This window comes from Balaenoptera physalus (assembly GCF_965194825.1).
Source record: "Balaenoptera physalus genome assembly, chromosome: 13".
Classification (NCBI taxonomy): domain Eukaryota; kingdom Metazoa; phylum Chordata; class Mammalia; order Artiodactyla; family Balaenopteridae; genus Balaenoptera; species Balaenoptera physalus.
In genome coordinates this window covers 38,454,561-38,468,268 of record NC_138892.1, presented here as the reverse complement: position 1 = coordinate 38,468,268, position 13,708 = coordinate 38,454,561, and the positions used below count along the sequence as shown (strand labels likewise).

At 37.5% G+C, this 13,708-nt stretch overlaps 1 protein-coding gene across 5 annotated transcripts in view; it reads left to right on the top strand.

Moving 5' to 3' along the window:
- The window catches only part of ACSS3 (acyl-CoA synthetase short chain family member 3), a 148,239-nt gene that overhangs the window by 28,308 nt on the left and 106,223 nt on the right, over positions 1 to 13,708 (top strand). For 4 of the 5 annotated variants that reach the window (XM_082418964.1, XM_082418961.1, XM_082418962.1 and 1 more), the window contains one exon: positions 5,212 to 5,356. In XM_082418964.1, coding sequence (XP_082275090.1) covers positions 5,212 to 5,356 — 145 coding nt within the window. Of the gene's footprint in view, positions 1 to 1,857; positions 3,538 to 5,211; positions 5,357 to 13,708 lie in introns of those variants that run through there. The other variant, XM_082418963.1, reaches the window with a different exon arrangement.

Genomic DNA, 13,708 nt, shown 5'->3' with positions numbered 1-13,708 from the left:
TGAGGAACCTCCATACTGTTTTCCATAGTGGCTGCACCAATTTACATTCCCACCAACAGTGCACAAGGGTCCCTAGGGTTGTTTTTTGATTAGATGACTTCATACACATGAAATATTGGTCTAGAATAAGGAATCAATAAATATTACTTAGAAACTTTCAGGACAAGTTGGACAAAATGCACTTTTTCCAATTCATCCTGTTAAATATAGCTAAAAACATAGGACATTATATATAAAATACACATAAGAAGACTCTGAAAGGAGGAGAGAAGAAACCAAATCAACTGGGAACTATGGGACATGAGAAATGACGTGGCACTGAGTTCCTTAGGTTTTCTTTCTTGTCTTATATATCCTATACTGAGTGCTGGAGAAGGTGGCAACCTAGAAACACCAATGGGTGCAGAAAAATGTTCCAGCAAAAACTTCTTTGGACCTTCCCCCCCAAAGATAAAAGGGGTGGAGAGGGACAGCCTGCCAAGACAGGACATTTTTGGCCGGTAACTTCCCTAATACAGTCAAACACTATGGAAGGCTCTGTGGCTCCCATCCCATCTTCACCAGTGAAAAGGTGATGGAGAACCTAGACTTCTACTCTTACCAGGCTGTGACAAGGTGTCCTAAACATCACCACCTCCCCTGGTGGTGTCAGAGAAAGTTATATCAGGAATTGGAACTTTCATTATGGCTAAGATAAAGCGGTAAGAAGGATCTTGCCCCTGGCATTGTCAGTGGAGTCAATGTGGGGAGTCAAAATGAGGTGCCATTCCCCCCTATCAGCCAGGATGATATAATGGAAGCCTAGTGGGATCCTGAACTTTTACCCTAGCTCAGCAGTAATGAGGTACCCCTTACTCTCGTGAGTGTCAGTGGAGGCCTAATGGGGAGCTGGAACTTACACCTGAACCTGATGGTAATGAGTTGTCTCCCTCCCCCACTGACACAGTATCAGAGGAGGCCTGATAAAACAGAAGATTTAAATAGGATCTTTAAATAAGCTCCAGAATCTCCTAATAAAATACTTATAATGTCCAGGATACAAACAAAAATCACTTGTCATACCAAGAACGAGGAAAATACCAACTTGAATGAGAAAAGCAATCAGTAGATGCTAACACTGAGGTGACAGAGACTGGAATTATTGGACAAGGATTTTTAAAGCAGCCATCATTAAAAAAATGCTTAAACGAGCAACTACGAACAGATTTGAAACATTTTTTTAAAAGCCTCAATTAAGAAATAGAAAGCCTCAGCGAAGAAATAAAAGATGTAAAGAAAAAACAAATGGAAATTTTAGAACTGAAAAATATAATAATGAAAATAAAAACTCACTGAATTGGTTTGACAGCAGAATGAAAATCACAAAGGAAAGAATCAGTGAACTCGAGAATAGAAAAAATATATATTTATAAATGAATGAATTAATAGGATATTGTGGACTAGGACGCCAGTCAGGATGTCCAGAGACTTGGGTTGCAGGTATGGCTTTCTCCAATTCTTAGCCAAATGTCCTGTGCATTATTCTTTTTAAGGCTCCCTCAACTTTAAAATAAAATAGTAAAAACTACCCTGGCTACTGTACATGGATCCTAAATCCAAAGTGTCTTGAATGTTTACTAATATTTTCATTCTTCATTTATCAAATATTTATTGGGTGCCTAATATATAGATCCTCAGACTATAAGGAAAATATAGTCTCTGCTGTCAGGTAGATTATAGTAAAATGAGGGAAACATTTAAGTAAGTGGACTAATTGTTAATGTAATATGATAAGTAGTATTGTAGAGATATGTGCACAGGGCTTTGGAACTACTTGGGAGAGGGCGGTGGTAAAGGAGAAGGACAGCCACAGAAATTCTTTGAATAATGTGAACTCTAAGAATTGCACATTTTGTAATTCAATATAGCTGGAGCATGGGAAGTTGGATGAGGGGAAATGAAGCTGAGTAGATGAAGGGTCTTTTATATCATCTAAAGATATGTACTTTTTATCCTGAGCTTTATGGAAAGGTATTAAATGAGTTTGAGTGCCATTTGATGTGATAACATTTAATTTGAGGAACGACATTCTAGTAGCAAAGGAAGATGACTTGAGAGGATGGGGTAAGAGCTAGGGCAAGGAGATTAATTAAGAGGAAGGAAGTGTAACCAGGTTATCAATGAGAGAACTGAACAATTGCAAAGACAGATGTGACAATACATACAGTTGATAGAATGTGGAGAATGAGGGATCAAATCTAACTTTTGAGTTTCTACACCTTGCAGTGGGTGCGAGGTGGTTCCTTGAAATATGGAAAACAGGAGGAGGAACAAGTTTGCAGTTGAGATGGGTTGTGAGTTGGAGGTGGGGTGAAAATGATTATCGTTTTGGACATATTATTATTTCCAAGGAGAGATGTCCAGTAGGCTGTCGGCTATAAGGGAATGGAGTTCAGAAGGGGATCAGAGCTGGAGCTAAAGATGGAAGTTGAAATCATAAAAGTATAAAGATCACCCAGGGAATGTACATAGAGTGAGCAAAGGGATGGATATAGAATGTTAGAAATTACTGTCAATTAAAGATTTGGCAAAGGAAGAAGATTTCATGAAAGATATTGTTGGTTCGCAAACTGGCCCCCATTCATGGAGGGCAAGGAGAGCCCAAAGAAAGGGGCAGACCCCTCCAGAATGGTAGGTGGGTGGCAGATTTAATAAGCAAGGAAACTTGTGCCTGAGGCGTGTTGTGGGTGGCCAGAAGATGAGTAGATCTCCGCACCCACCCACAAGAATCTTGAAAATAATGTCCTTATCTGGGTTCAGACACATATTCAGTCCAGATGAACTCAAAAACACATTGCTTTCTCAAGGCTATGTCCTTGAAACAGCTACTAGTATGGGAATAGTAGGTGGCACACATGTTTCAAGGAAGGGGGGGATCCTCTGATTGCCTGGGTCCAGCTGACAGGTCAACCTGCGGTCACATCCTCTCTGTGAACTCCTTCAACAGATATCTAGAAGGAATAAGTAAGAAGTAGGAGAACAATAAGGCAAATGACAAAGTGAGTCCTCCATGAATCTTTGGAATTGAGAGGGCTCCTTGTTTTGTGAAATGTTATGGGCATAATTCAATATTGAGCACAAAGAGTGGTAGAGTAGAAGTGGTAGATAGAGGATAATGACATCATCAAGAAGTGTTCCAGTAAGTCAGTCTTTCTTGTGTCTGAAATGTATTCTTTTCAGAAATAAAAGCAAAAACACAAAAATATGAATAAGTATTTTGTGGGAAAATTCTATAAAGTATCTTTCCTTATTTCTGCCAAAATATTGAGTAAATATTTTTTACTTTTTCTTGGTGCACTAGTTAATTATGGCCACAGTTATGCTGCATATCACCATAAAAATCTCTGAGCCATAAGCTATTTATTCATCCGTTAATTTGTAGGTTGTCATGGGATCAACACAACTGGAAATGTTATTCTAAGACAGGGGTCCTCAACCCCCGGGCTGCAGACCAGTACCGGTCTGCGGCCTGTTAGGAACCTGGCCACACAGCAGGAGGTGAGTGGCGGGCGAGTGAGCGAAGCTTCATCTGCCGCTCCCCATCGCTTCCCATCACTCACATTACTGCCTGAACCATCCCCCCCCCCCCACTCCCCCGGGTCCATGGAAAAATTGTCTTCCATGAAACCGGTCCCTGGTGCTGAAAAGGTTGGGGGCCGCTGTTCTAAGACATCTGTCTGGCTGGGTTGGGCTCCTTGCTTCTTTTGGGCTCTGCTCCCATCTGCAAATACTCATTCTTGGCACCAGGCTGAGGAGGAGGCAGCAGTAATACCTGGAGGCTCTTCTCCTGGAGAGGGTGTAGGTGCAGGAGAGCAAGCCCAGTCGTGTCAAGCGCTTTCAAGCAAGTGCATGCTGCATGACTGCTTATTAGCCAGAGCTGACATCACATGGATGACCCCAAAGTCAAGGGAAGTATTCTCCGCTGATGAAGATGGAGGCAAGAGGAAGAGACAAAATATTTTTAATAGAAGTAGGGGTGAGGAGAAGAGACAATGTTTCTGAGCAAACATCACATCTATTGCACTTGACAATTCAGAATCATTGTATTAATTACTCATTGTGCTGTACTGTAAGGTCGTCATAGTCACCGTTACTGATGTATACAGGGTCATTTGATGCTGATTAAATGATTCCTTCTCCTACTGCCTTCTGTATCTGTTATTTCTTATTGCTGCCACTGTATCTATAGGCATTCTGAATTCTCTGCTTCATTTCACACAGGGTTCTTTGAGCGAAGACCTGACAGTGATACTCAGCTATTTAACGGGACCTTTTCTTGTTGCTTCAATATTTTCCTCCTGTTATTTTGCATTTTTATAATATTTGCTAGTCTGACATTGGAACAAATGGACCATTACTATACTTGTATTTTTTATCTAATACTCTCCTTCTAAAAAAGTGGCAAATTCCATGCTCAGGAAAATGAGCTGTATTTTCTTAAAAATTATCTCCATCTATCTACATTATGTCTTTATTTTCAAAGGAACGCACTCAGCAATGGAGATAAAGAGTGGTGAATTGAAAAGTTTTTTAAAAGCTATTAACGTTTTATGTGCATTTTGATTGTTTATTCAGATTATGAAGCATTTCAAACATGCAGAAAAGAACTTACCTATTCTTTGTGAAATTGGGGGTATTGCATTTAACTGAAACAAACAAATATGTGTGTGTGTGTGTATATATACGCACACACACACACATATATACATCTTTCAAAGAAGAACTGATTTTTCCAGTAAGTCTGTCTTTTTACAGCAGGTACCCAGACTTCAGTCGTGCATCTACTATTTGCCCTCTCAGCTTAATGCATCTGTGCTGCACTTATATACAATTCATTTCATCCGTGTAAAGTAGATTATTTTGGTGCTGTATACTCTAGTTTCATCCTAAGCAATAAAATCCACAAAACTGTCACCTTGAAGTGTGAGGTATATTTTCTTCTTGTGCACATGAAAATAAATACATATTTATTAAAAGTGTCACTTCTGTACCATCTTAGTTTACAGCCATCATTACCTGACATAACATGCACGGGGGAACACTGTTTTAAGGGCAGCTCTGCCAAACTATAGACTATATAGAAACTATAGAAACCTAGACTATAGAAACCTAGTTAAGTAACAATATATATTTTGAAAAGTCATTCACTTTTACTTTCCAATTATTTTTCAGGTTTGTGGAAGGGATGCTTAACATTTGTTACAATGCCATCGATCGTCATATTGAAAATGGTAAAGGAGATAAGATTGCTATCATTTATGACAGTCCTGTTACAAATACTAAAGCCACTATTACCTATAAAGAAGTCCTGGAGCAGGTAATGTTATAAACTTTCTGTACATGTTATTTGGAAATCATACAGAAATTATTTAAATAGCATACATTCTCATTGCATAACTTTAATTCTCTTAGTTCATTGACATGTTACTGTACTTTTGGTGCACACTGGAAATAGAGGTGTGTTAACTCATTTAAAGTATTTTTATTCCTTAATTATATTTTACAGTACTGGAAGATACTTATTTTAAAGGAAGAGGTTAACAAATCTCTAAGAACATGCTTACATTCTCTCTGGCCTTCGTTTTCCATCCACATGGCCATCACCTTTGCCCAGCTGTTCTCTTCAGCTCTTGTACTATTGAAGTAGTCTCCTAACCTCCTAACTTCCCTACTACCAGGCTCTGCTCCTGTCAGATTGTCACCTAAAGTGACACTAGGATTTTCTTCCTAAGAAACAACATATTTCTCTACCCCACTTAAAAATCTTTTCTTTAAAAATTATCGTTATTCAGAGAGCAAAATCGGGACTTCTGTGATGTACAAGACACTTTGGAGTCTGATCACAGCACCCATGCTGTGAAACTTCATTTCCCAGCATTCTTGGCCATGAACGCAACCCTTTTTCAACCCATATTTCCTGCCACTCCCTCAGGCTTCCTGGCCCTTTAAAGCTCTTTGCACATGCTCATTACTTTCCCTTATTTGCTCTTTTTTTAGTTTTTTCCCATCTGGGTAGTTCTCAGATGGATCATGATATTGACAGATAAGTTATGAGATTTTTTTTTCTTTTAATATTGGGGTAGAAGTGGGATTGCATAAGTAATTATAAAAGTATTTGAGTATTATGAATTGTGGGAGAGTTATTCTAGCTCTGGGGGAGGGCATTTATTTATTTATGACTTGAAGGGAGGTAGAGTGGAGGGCAGGGTTTCTCAGCCTTGACACTATTGACATTTTAGGCCAGATAATTCTTTATTGTGGGGAGCTATTATGTACACTGTAGGATTTTTAGCAGCATTCCTGGTCTCCCCGTTAGATGCACCCCTTCCCCAGCTGTGATAACCAAAAATGTCTACAAACATTGCTGAAATGTCCCTGGAGTGGCAAAATCACCACTAGTTGAGAACTTCTGGTTGAGCAGAGTCTGTCATGCTAGGTTTTGGAGGCCTTTGCTCTTTTATGGAGGCTTTTCGAATCACATTCTCTTACTTTGCCTTTTTTTTTTTTTTTTAAAAGTCTCATTTAGAATTTTCATGCAATTTTTAGAGTATTCAGTCAACTTCCCCTGGCTCTCTGAAATAATATCCTTTTGCATCAGCAATATTTGTGTTTAGTTTTCTAAGAGATTTCAAGAAAGGCAACTGAGACAAAACAATTACTGCCCCAATCCTGAGTTGCTACAAGCAGGAGAGAAAAGGTGGTTTTGCACAGGCTGCGTATCAGCCTGGCTGCAGCAACAAATTCTTCCTTCAGCCGATTTGAACATAAGAGGAATTTATGAAAAGTGAAGACTTTAGAACTAGGCTCAGAAAAATGGCACACCCCAAGGGAGAAGGGGCAGCAGTGGAAAGTTAAGAATCCACAAATTGTCTAGTAAGTAGACTTGCTGACCCGACTTCTAGATTGACAGAGTAGGTACATCTAGTTGGCCAAATTTAGGTTACATGCCCAAAGTCCCAGGCAGTTGGGAGGAACTGTCTTGTTGTCTTTTTATTTCTTAGTAGGAATGGGGCCCTGCCTCTCTCTAGAACTCATACTAGGGGATTTCCAATCTAATAAGAAGGGAGTTCAAATACTGGGCAACTGAATACAGAACAGAAGGAAATAATGCTGCAGATATACTGTTGGATATATTTCATTGGTCTGTAAGTGGGAACTGTGTATTTTCAGAATGAAGTGTACAGAGACAGAGCTCACACTAGGGCTGAGGAGTTAAGGCACTCTGTTACCAAATGACCTTGTTTTTCATCTGAGGCTGTGTTTTATTACGAGATAACACAAATTTCCTGATAACCTGTTATATTCTGTTTTATTTTAGGTTTGCATTTTCAGCTTTTAGATAAGGTTTAGTCTATGTTTAAAAACTTAATCCTATGATTTGGGCATATTGCCACAGTCTCATTTTATTAATACTTAAGACTTAGGTTAATATTAAGATACTGGTTAATCTTAATTGCTATACTGATTAGGAAACTTATTTATACATTATAAATATATTATCTGTATCAGTATATTGAATTTGACACATGACCAAGCCTCAGAGTCAAAGAAAACACTTTAGAAACATAAAATTGGAAGAGTTAAATAATGGTTATTTCTATTCGCATTTTCTGTTGTTTTCTTTTTACTCAATAAGTGTATATGATAAGTATACACACATTTTGCTTAGAAGCCGTTCTGCTAACTCAACTTGATTTTCTAATATTGAGTCTAGACTCTTAGACCCTTTTGAGATTTGTACTGGTTCATTGGTTTCAGTTTAGCCTGACATCAGAGTACTTAAAAGGCCTGTTTCTCTCACCTGCTGACAGCTTCTGATTCCGCAGGCTTTTCTTCTCTGAGGTACTAAAGGAAGGACTGTTAGGAAAGACGGAGGCTTTGTTCTCCACTTTGATTACCCGTTCCTGGTTCCCTGTGGCTTTTATTTTATTAAGTAGAGAAGACAGAGCAAGAAAGATTTAATAGGTAATGCCCCTGAGAACAAACAAAAAGAAGTGCCTTTGTACTTGTTTTTTTTTTTTTTTAATTAATTAATTAATTTTTGGCTGTGTTGGGTCTTCGTTTCTGTGCGAGGGCTTTCTCTAGCTGTGGCGAGCGGGGGCCACTCTTCATCGCGGTGCGTGGGCCTCTCACTGTCACGGCCTCTCTTGTTGCGGAGCACAGGCTCCAGAAGCGCAGGCTCAGTAGTTGTGGCTCACGGGCTTAGTTGCTCCGCGGCATGTGGGATCTTCCCAGACCAGGGCTCGAACCCGTGTCCCCTGCATTGGCAGGCAGATTCTTAACCACTGAGCCACCAGGGAAGCCCTGTACTTGTTTTAATCCCCACTGTCTCATTTCTGCTGGGAGTTTCTGCCGAGGTAAAACTTAAGTTAGCATTTATTAACTAGTGAACCAACAAATTTCAGGCTAAAGTGTTTCAGTGACATGCAGAACCTGAAGATTTTACAGAATGATTCAGAAGTAGAGCGTTTCCTAAACTGTCATCTTTTGTGTGGAGCTGATAATTAAAACAACCCTTTACTAAGATATTTGTAGAGAGATTTGGCCTGGTTCAAGATCCCTCGCTCATTCAACACATTTTTTTGTATGCCAAACCTAGCTAGGGACAAAGGGATACAGGTGAATGAACTCATTCCCTATTTTTTCTAGGAGCTAAAAAACCATGTGAACATAACAGAGGTTGTGTGGCGCAGTGTTGTATTTTGTGGAAGCACATGGAACGGCACCCAGCTCAGCCAGGGGTTAACAGGGCATAGGAAGGCTTTTGCAGGAGTCAGTGTCTAAAATGAGCCCAAATGACCAAAAGTGGGAAGACAAACGGTGGGGAGAGGGAGGGTCCTGGAGACAGAAGGAATGGCACATGCAGAGATCCTGGGAGGAGAGAATCTAGGGCCGCCGCAGTGGCTTTGGAATGAAGCACAGTGCCGGGGGTAGGGAGGTTGGGCTCCAGGGAGCCAGACTCGGAGGACTCTCAGGACCACACTACGGTGAGCTGTGGTGCTTCGTGATCTGGCTCCTGTGACCGACTCCCCAGCCCCACTGAACTGCACTGCACACCCCACCCCGCCATGCCTCCTGCAGTGAACTCCCCTGGCTTGCTCCATTCCCACCTTAGAGCCTTTGTACTTGCCTACCTTCTGCTTGAGATGGTTTTTCTTCCAGATATCTTATGGTTCCTGGTACCTGGATATTATTTTCTCAGTGAGATCTTCCTTGGCCATGTTAAAAATAAATGTTCCCATGCACACCACTTCATGCGTCCTTTTTCTGCTTTCTTTTAAAAATTTAGCTATTTGTTACTCAGTACCATTCTATATATTTTATTTATCCATCTTCTTTAGTGTTGTTTCCTCTTCTAGAATGTCAGTTCCATGGGGGAAGGGATTTTTTTGTTTTGTTCACAAGATTGTGCCTGGCCCATAGAAAACATTTGTTGAATGATGGAAGAATGAGTGAATGAGCTACCATTTAGAATTTCTAAGTGACTCTAGCTTCCTTTATTGTAGGAACTTTTTATTTTTGAATTGTATCAGTAGTAGAACTTGATCTTCTTTCCAACTAAATTCTAACTTCTTATTATCTGGGAAAAAATTTAGCTTATTTACATTTGGCTTGGTAGTTCAAGATGAATGTTTCTTTCTTGAATTTCCCATACTAACAACTCTGATCTGCATTCCAGGAGACACGTGTTCATTGTGTCCTTCTCTTAGCTCTTTTCAAATTAGTAGTTATGTCAAACCTCAGTGAAAAAAAAGGAATGTGTGTGAGTTTATGTTTGCATGTGTGTGTATATATTATATATTGTATTTATCATTTTTAGAAATTCCTACTTTGAGTTTATTTTCTCTATATCTAATTTCATGTTAAATTTACCTCTGCGTGTGGTAAGTTTGGGGTTTTTTTTAGTATTCAAACAATTGTGAATTTTTATGTATATATTCACTAAACAAAAATATGACCCCTAAAGGGCATTTGAGAAATTTTTGTGAATATATGTATACAGGGAAAATTGATGAAACCCAGTGTGTACTAAATTTTCCTGATTTAATTCAAACTGAAAGTGTCTATTATCTCTACTAAAGGTAATTTTTGAAACATAATTATGGCAGTGGCTGTAATTATGAAGGTTGAATAATTTAGAGGAGAAAATTACTCTGAAATCAAGGGCCATGTCCCATGAGAAGTCCTCCTTCCAACCTCTGCCTTTTAGGAAGCTCTCTTCAAAATATGAATTAGGCCAACAAGATGAATTAAATGGGAAACCAAATAGAAAGATTGTTGAAGAATAAAGGAAGGAGGCAGACAGTTACTAAAGTCAAGAAGGGGCAGAGGAGAAAAAGAAAAAAATATGTTCCTACAAGTGGAAGTGCAAGGAATTGGTAACAATTATTCTTTTTCTGTTGACAAGCGCCTGTACCTGTTGTATAGTCAGCAACTTTAGGACAGCTGGGTACATCATCAACTTTCAGTTTCTGACCTTTAATAATAAATATATGAAACTATGAAATTATTTGACCTGACGTAATTTTCATAGCAAGCAGAGGATAAAGCTAATTAACATAAATTGAAGACACTGATTGGCTTAGTGATGCAAATAAAGATATGAGGATAGAATCATATTTCAAGTATATGAAGTGAAATATTTTCATATAAGACTTCAAAATCAATAAATATCTACACATGGGAAATGATGCTGTTAACATTATTAATTCACTTGACAGTTTTATGCTAATATTTTTGCCATTTGTACTAGTTAAATAAGTGTTAATAAATCAATGCATATTGCATTCGGCAAAATTATTGTGAAGATTGGAGCTCTTGGGGAAATTGATTGTTCATTTTCTCATACCATACTTGATTTAAGATCATTTTGTTTCTGTTATAAAGCTGGATTATGTTAGCGTTATCATATATAGTTTTTATGGGAAATTTGATCTATTTGTGGATATTTATGATATATTCTTGGCATGTGTGATGATCTATGTTGCTTTGTTTATTAGTTACTAGGGTATGCATTATATTTGTGAATTTTTCATTTTTTAAAGATATGTGTGCCTCCTTTTGATCTTAATGCTGTTGGGAACAGACCCAACTATTGGAATGATCTCATGTCCTTGTACCACTCCTGCGATATTTAGCAACTTCTCAATATAAATTGAGCCATTTATATATATATTGATTGACTTTTAGGATGTATTGACCAACAAAACCATTAAAGGTTAACAGGAACACAGACAAATTCTGGGAAGTGTGGTTGGTGTACCCAGACTAGTTGTCATGTTTTATGTACTGTCTGTAAAAATTGGGGGTGTTTGTTCAATTAAAGCTTTGATTAAATAATCAGTGCAGAATTGTTCTAAATGATTTAAGGTTCCTGTTGACATCTCTTGCTTCTTTTATATTTGTCTTTCTTTATGAGAAGAAAAATCAAAGAAACCATTTTTCCCCCTCTCAAAATTGAGACATACAAACAGTTCATAAAGAAAAAACATTCCTACATACTTTTTGTATTGACTTAATTATTTTTAATGTGCAATTAAAACTAGATTTTAATATCCTTTATTTATAGCTCAATACATATATAAAGCCGTATCTGATTTATAAGCAGGATAAAAACAAATGTACAAAGTCAATCAATCTCAAATTGACAATATTAATTTCATATAGTTAATGATATTGAGCTAGAATGGAATGACTGATTGCTAGGTGCTTATGGTTTGAGTGCTGTGGCCCTGGGTCCTTTGAGTTTGGCAACATGTTCCCTATGATACCTCAATTCTCTTGTCACTCAGTAGTACTTGAACTTTCATAAAGCCTTTTATTATACAATTTTATTATAAAAAAAGTGATATCATTTGGCTTTTGATTAATATGCATGAGATTATAAAAAACAAATACAAATAAATACAGTGAAATTGCATGAGTGCTCATATAATCCAGAATATGCTTTGCCTTATTAATTTTTAAAAATTATCATCAAAATTAAAACACAAAATTAAAAAATTCTCATAGAAGGCTCATGGACAACTGTGAGAATATCTCCACAGACCCCAGGTTGAGAAATACAACATTAAACAATTTATTAGACCAAGAGAAAGGAATCTGGTTTTAATTCACTTACTACTACTTTAAAAAGTATTCTCCATTATTAGCCTTTTAATATGGTGTTTATAGCAGCCACACTGTAACTGTTTTAAAATATTAACTTTGTTTTACCTTTTGCATGCTTATTACTATATATACTAATACTATATATACTAATATGTAGAGCAATAATTATCATGGCTTTTATGTTCATTGAAGAATATAGCCATATCTAGATGACTTACATAAATTGGTATTGAATTGAATGTTCTTTATTAATAAAACACAGTGGATTCTGTACCTTTTTAAACATAAATTTGGAAAAATGTATATTTTAACCACATTTTGTTAGATTTTTTTAGAATGTCTATGTAAAGATATGGGAGTGTAAAATTGTGAAAAATGACTTCTCTAATAGTTGAATTTTGTTTCATTTCAGTCCAGGTGGGTTATATTTTTAAAAATGTAATAAAACTTGCTTCAGGACTTGGAATATTTTCTTTAGAAATGCTCTAGGAAACATACAGAAAGTAATCACCTTTGACTTCAGCTATGCTTTAAAAATTCATTTGAGAACTCTTTAATTGGAATTTGTATGATATTTCTCCATATATCTCGAATGGTACTTTTCTGAGTGGTGCTTGGGTTCCAATCTAGCTACCAAACTGCTTAACACATAATATAGCTGAAATACAGTGCATTAGCAGTGACAAATAATAAAGTCAATATCCTTGCAATATTCATAATTCAAGGGATTAAGGGAGGGAAATAAAATGAATACAAATGAAAAATTATTGGAAATATTGGTGCTAGAGAAAAGCAGGTTCAATTAGAGGAAAGTGTAGAGATAGATAGAGACCAGTGAGTTAGTTTTGAGAGGTCTTTCTGAGCATTTTAAAGAGCTACAGAGGTTGATGTATTATATGGAGGGATCTGTGAGAAGGAGATTTGCCTGAGGTGGGATAAGCTAAGGGATGGGGTGAACAGTGGAGGGAAAGGGGGATGTCATAGATGTCCCAAGGACAAAAGGAGGACTTTGTGAGGATCAGCTGGAAACAGATGCATGAGGGAACCCTAGAGTTTGGCTTTTTTGGTAGATGGAAGGTGGGGAAAGGGTCAAGATCATATGTAAGTTTGGCCTCATAATTTTCAGAGTGTCTATTTTAAACCTCTGGTATACAATACAGCAAAACCACATTTTCAGACAGTCTGCATTTTTAGAACAATATCATTTGAATATCGTAGTTTTAAATGGTTCTGACTGTGTGTAGTCACTACCTAAGTTCTTCTGTTTCTGTCTATCAGCTATCCTGGTTAGCTTCTTTAACAACACAACTCTCTTGCTAATATGCTCACCTGTCTTACCTGTTGTTGTTCCACCTCACCTCTGTGGTAGAACTCCAGACCTGGATCAACCCAATTCTTTATTTAAAGAAATTTGTTTTTATTTTGCTTACTGTGTTTACTTTTTCTTTTTTTAGACATCTTTATTGGAGTACAATTGCTTTACATTGTTGTGTTAGTTGCTGCTGTATAACAAAGTGAATCAGCTATACGTCTACATATATCCCCATGTCCCCTCCCT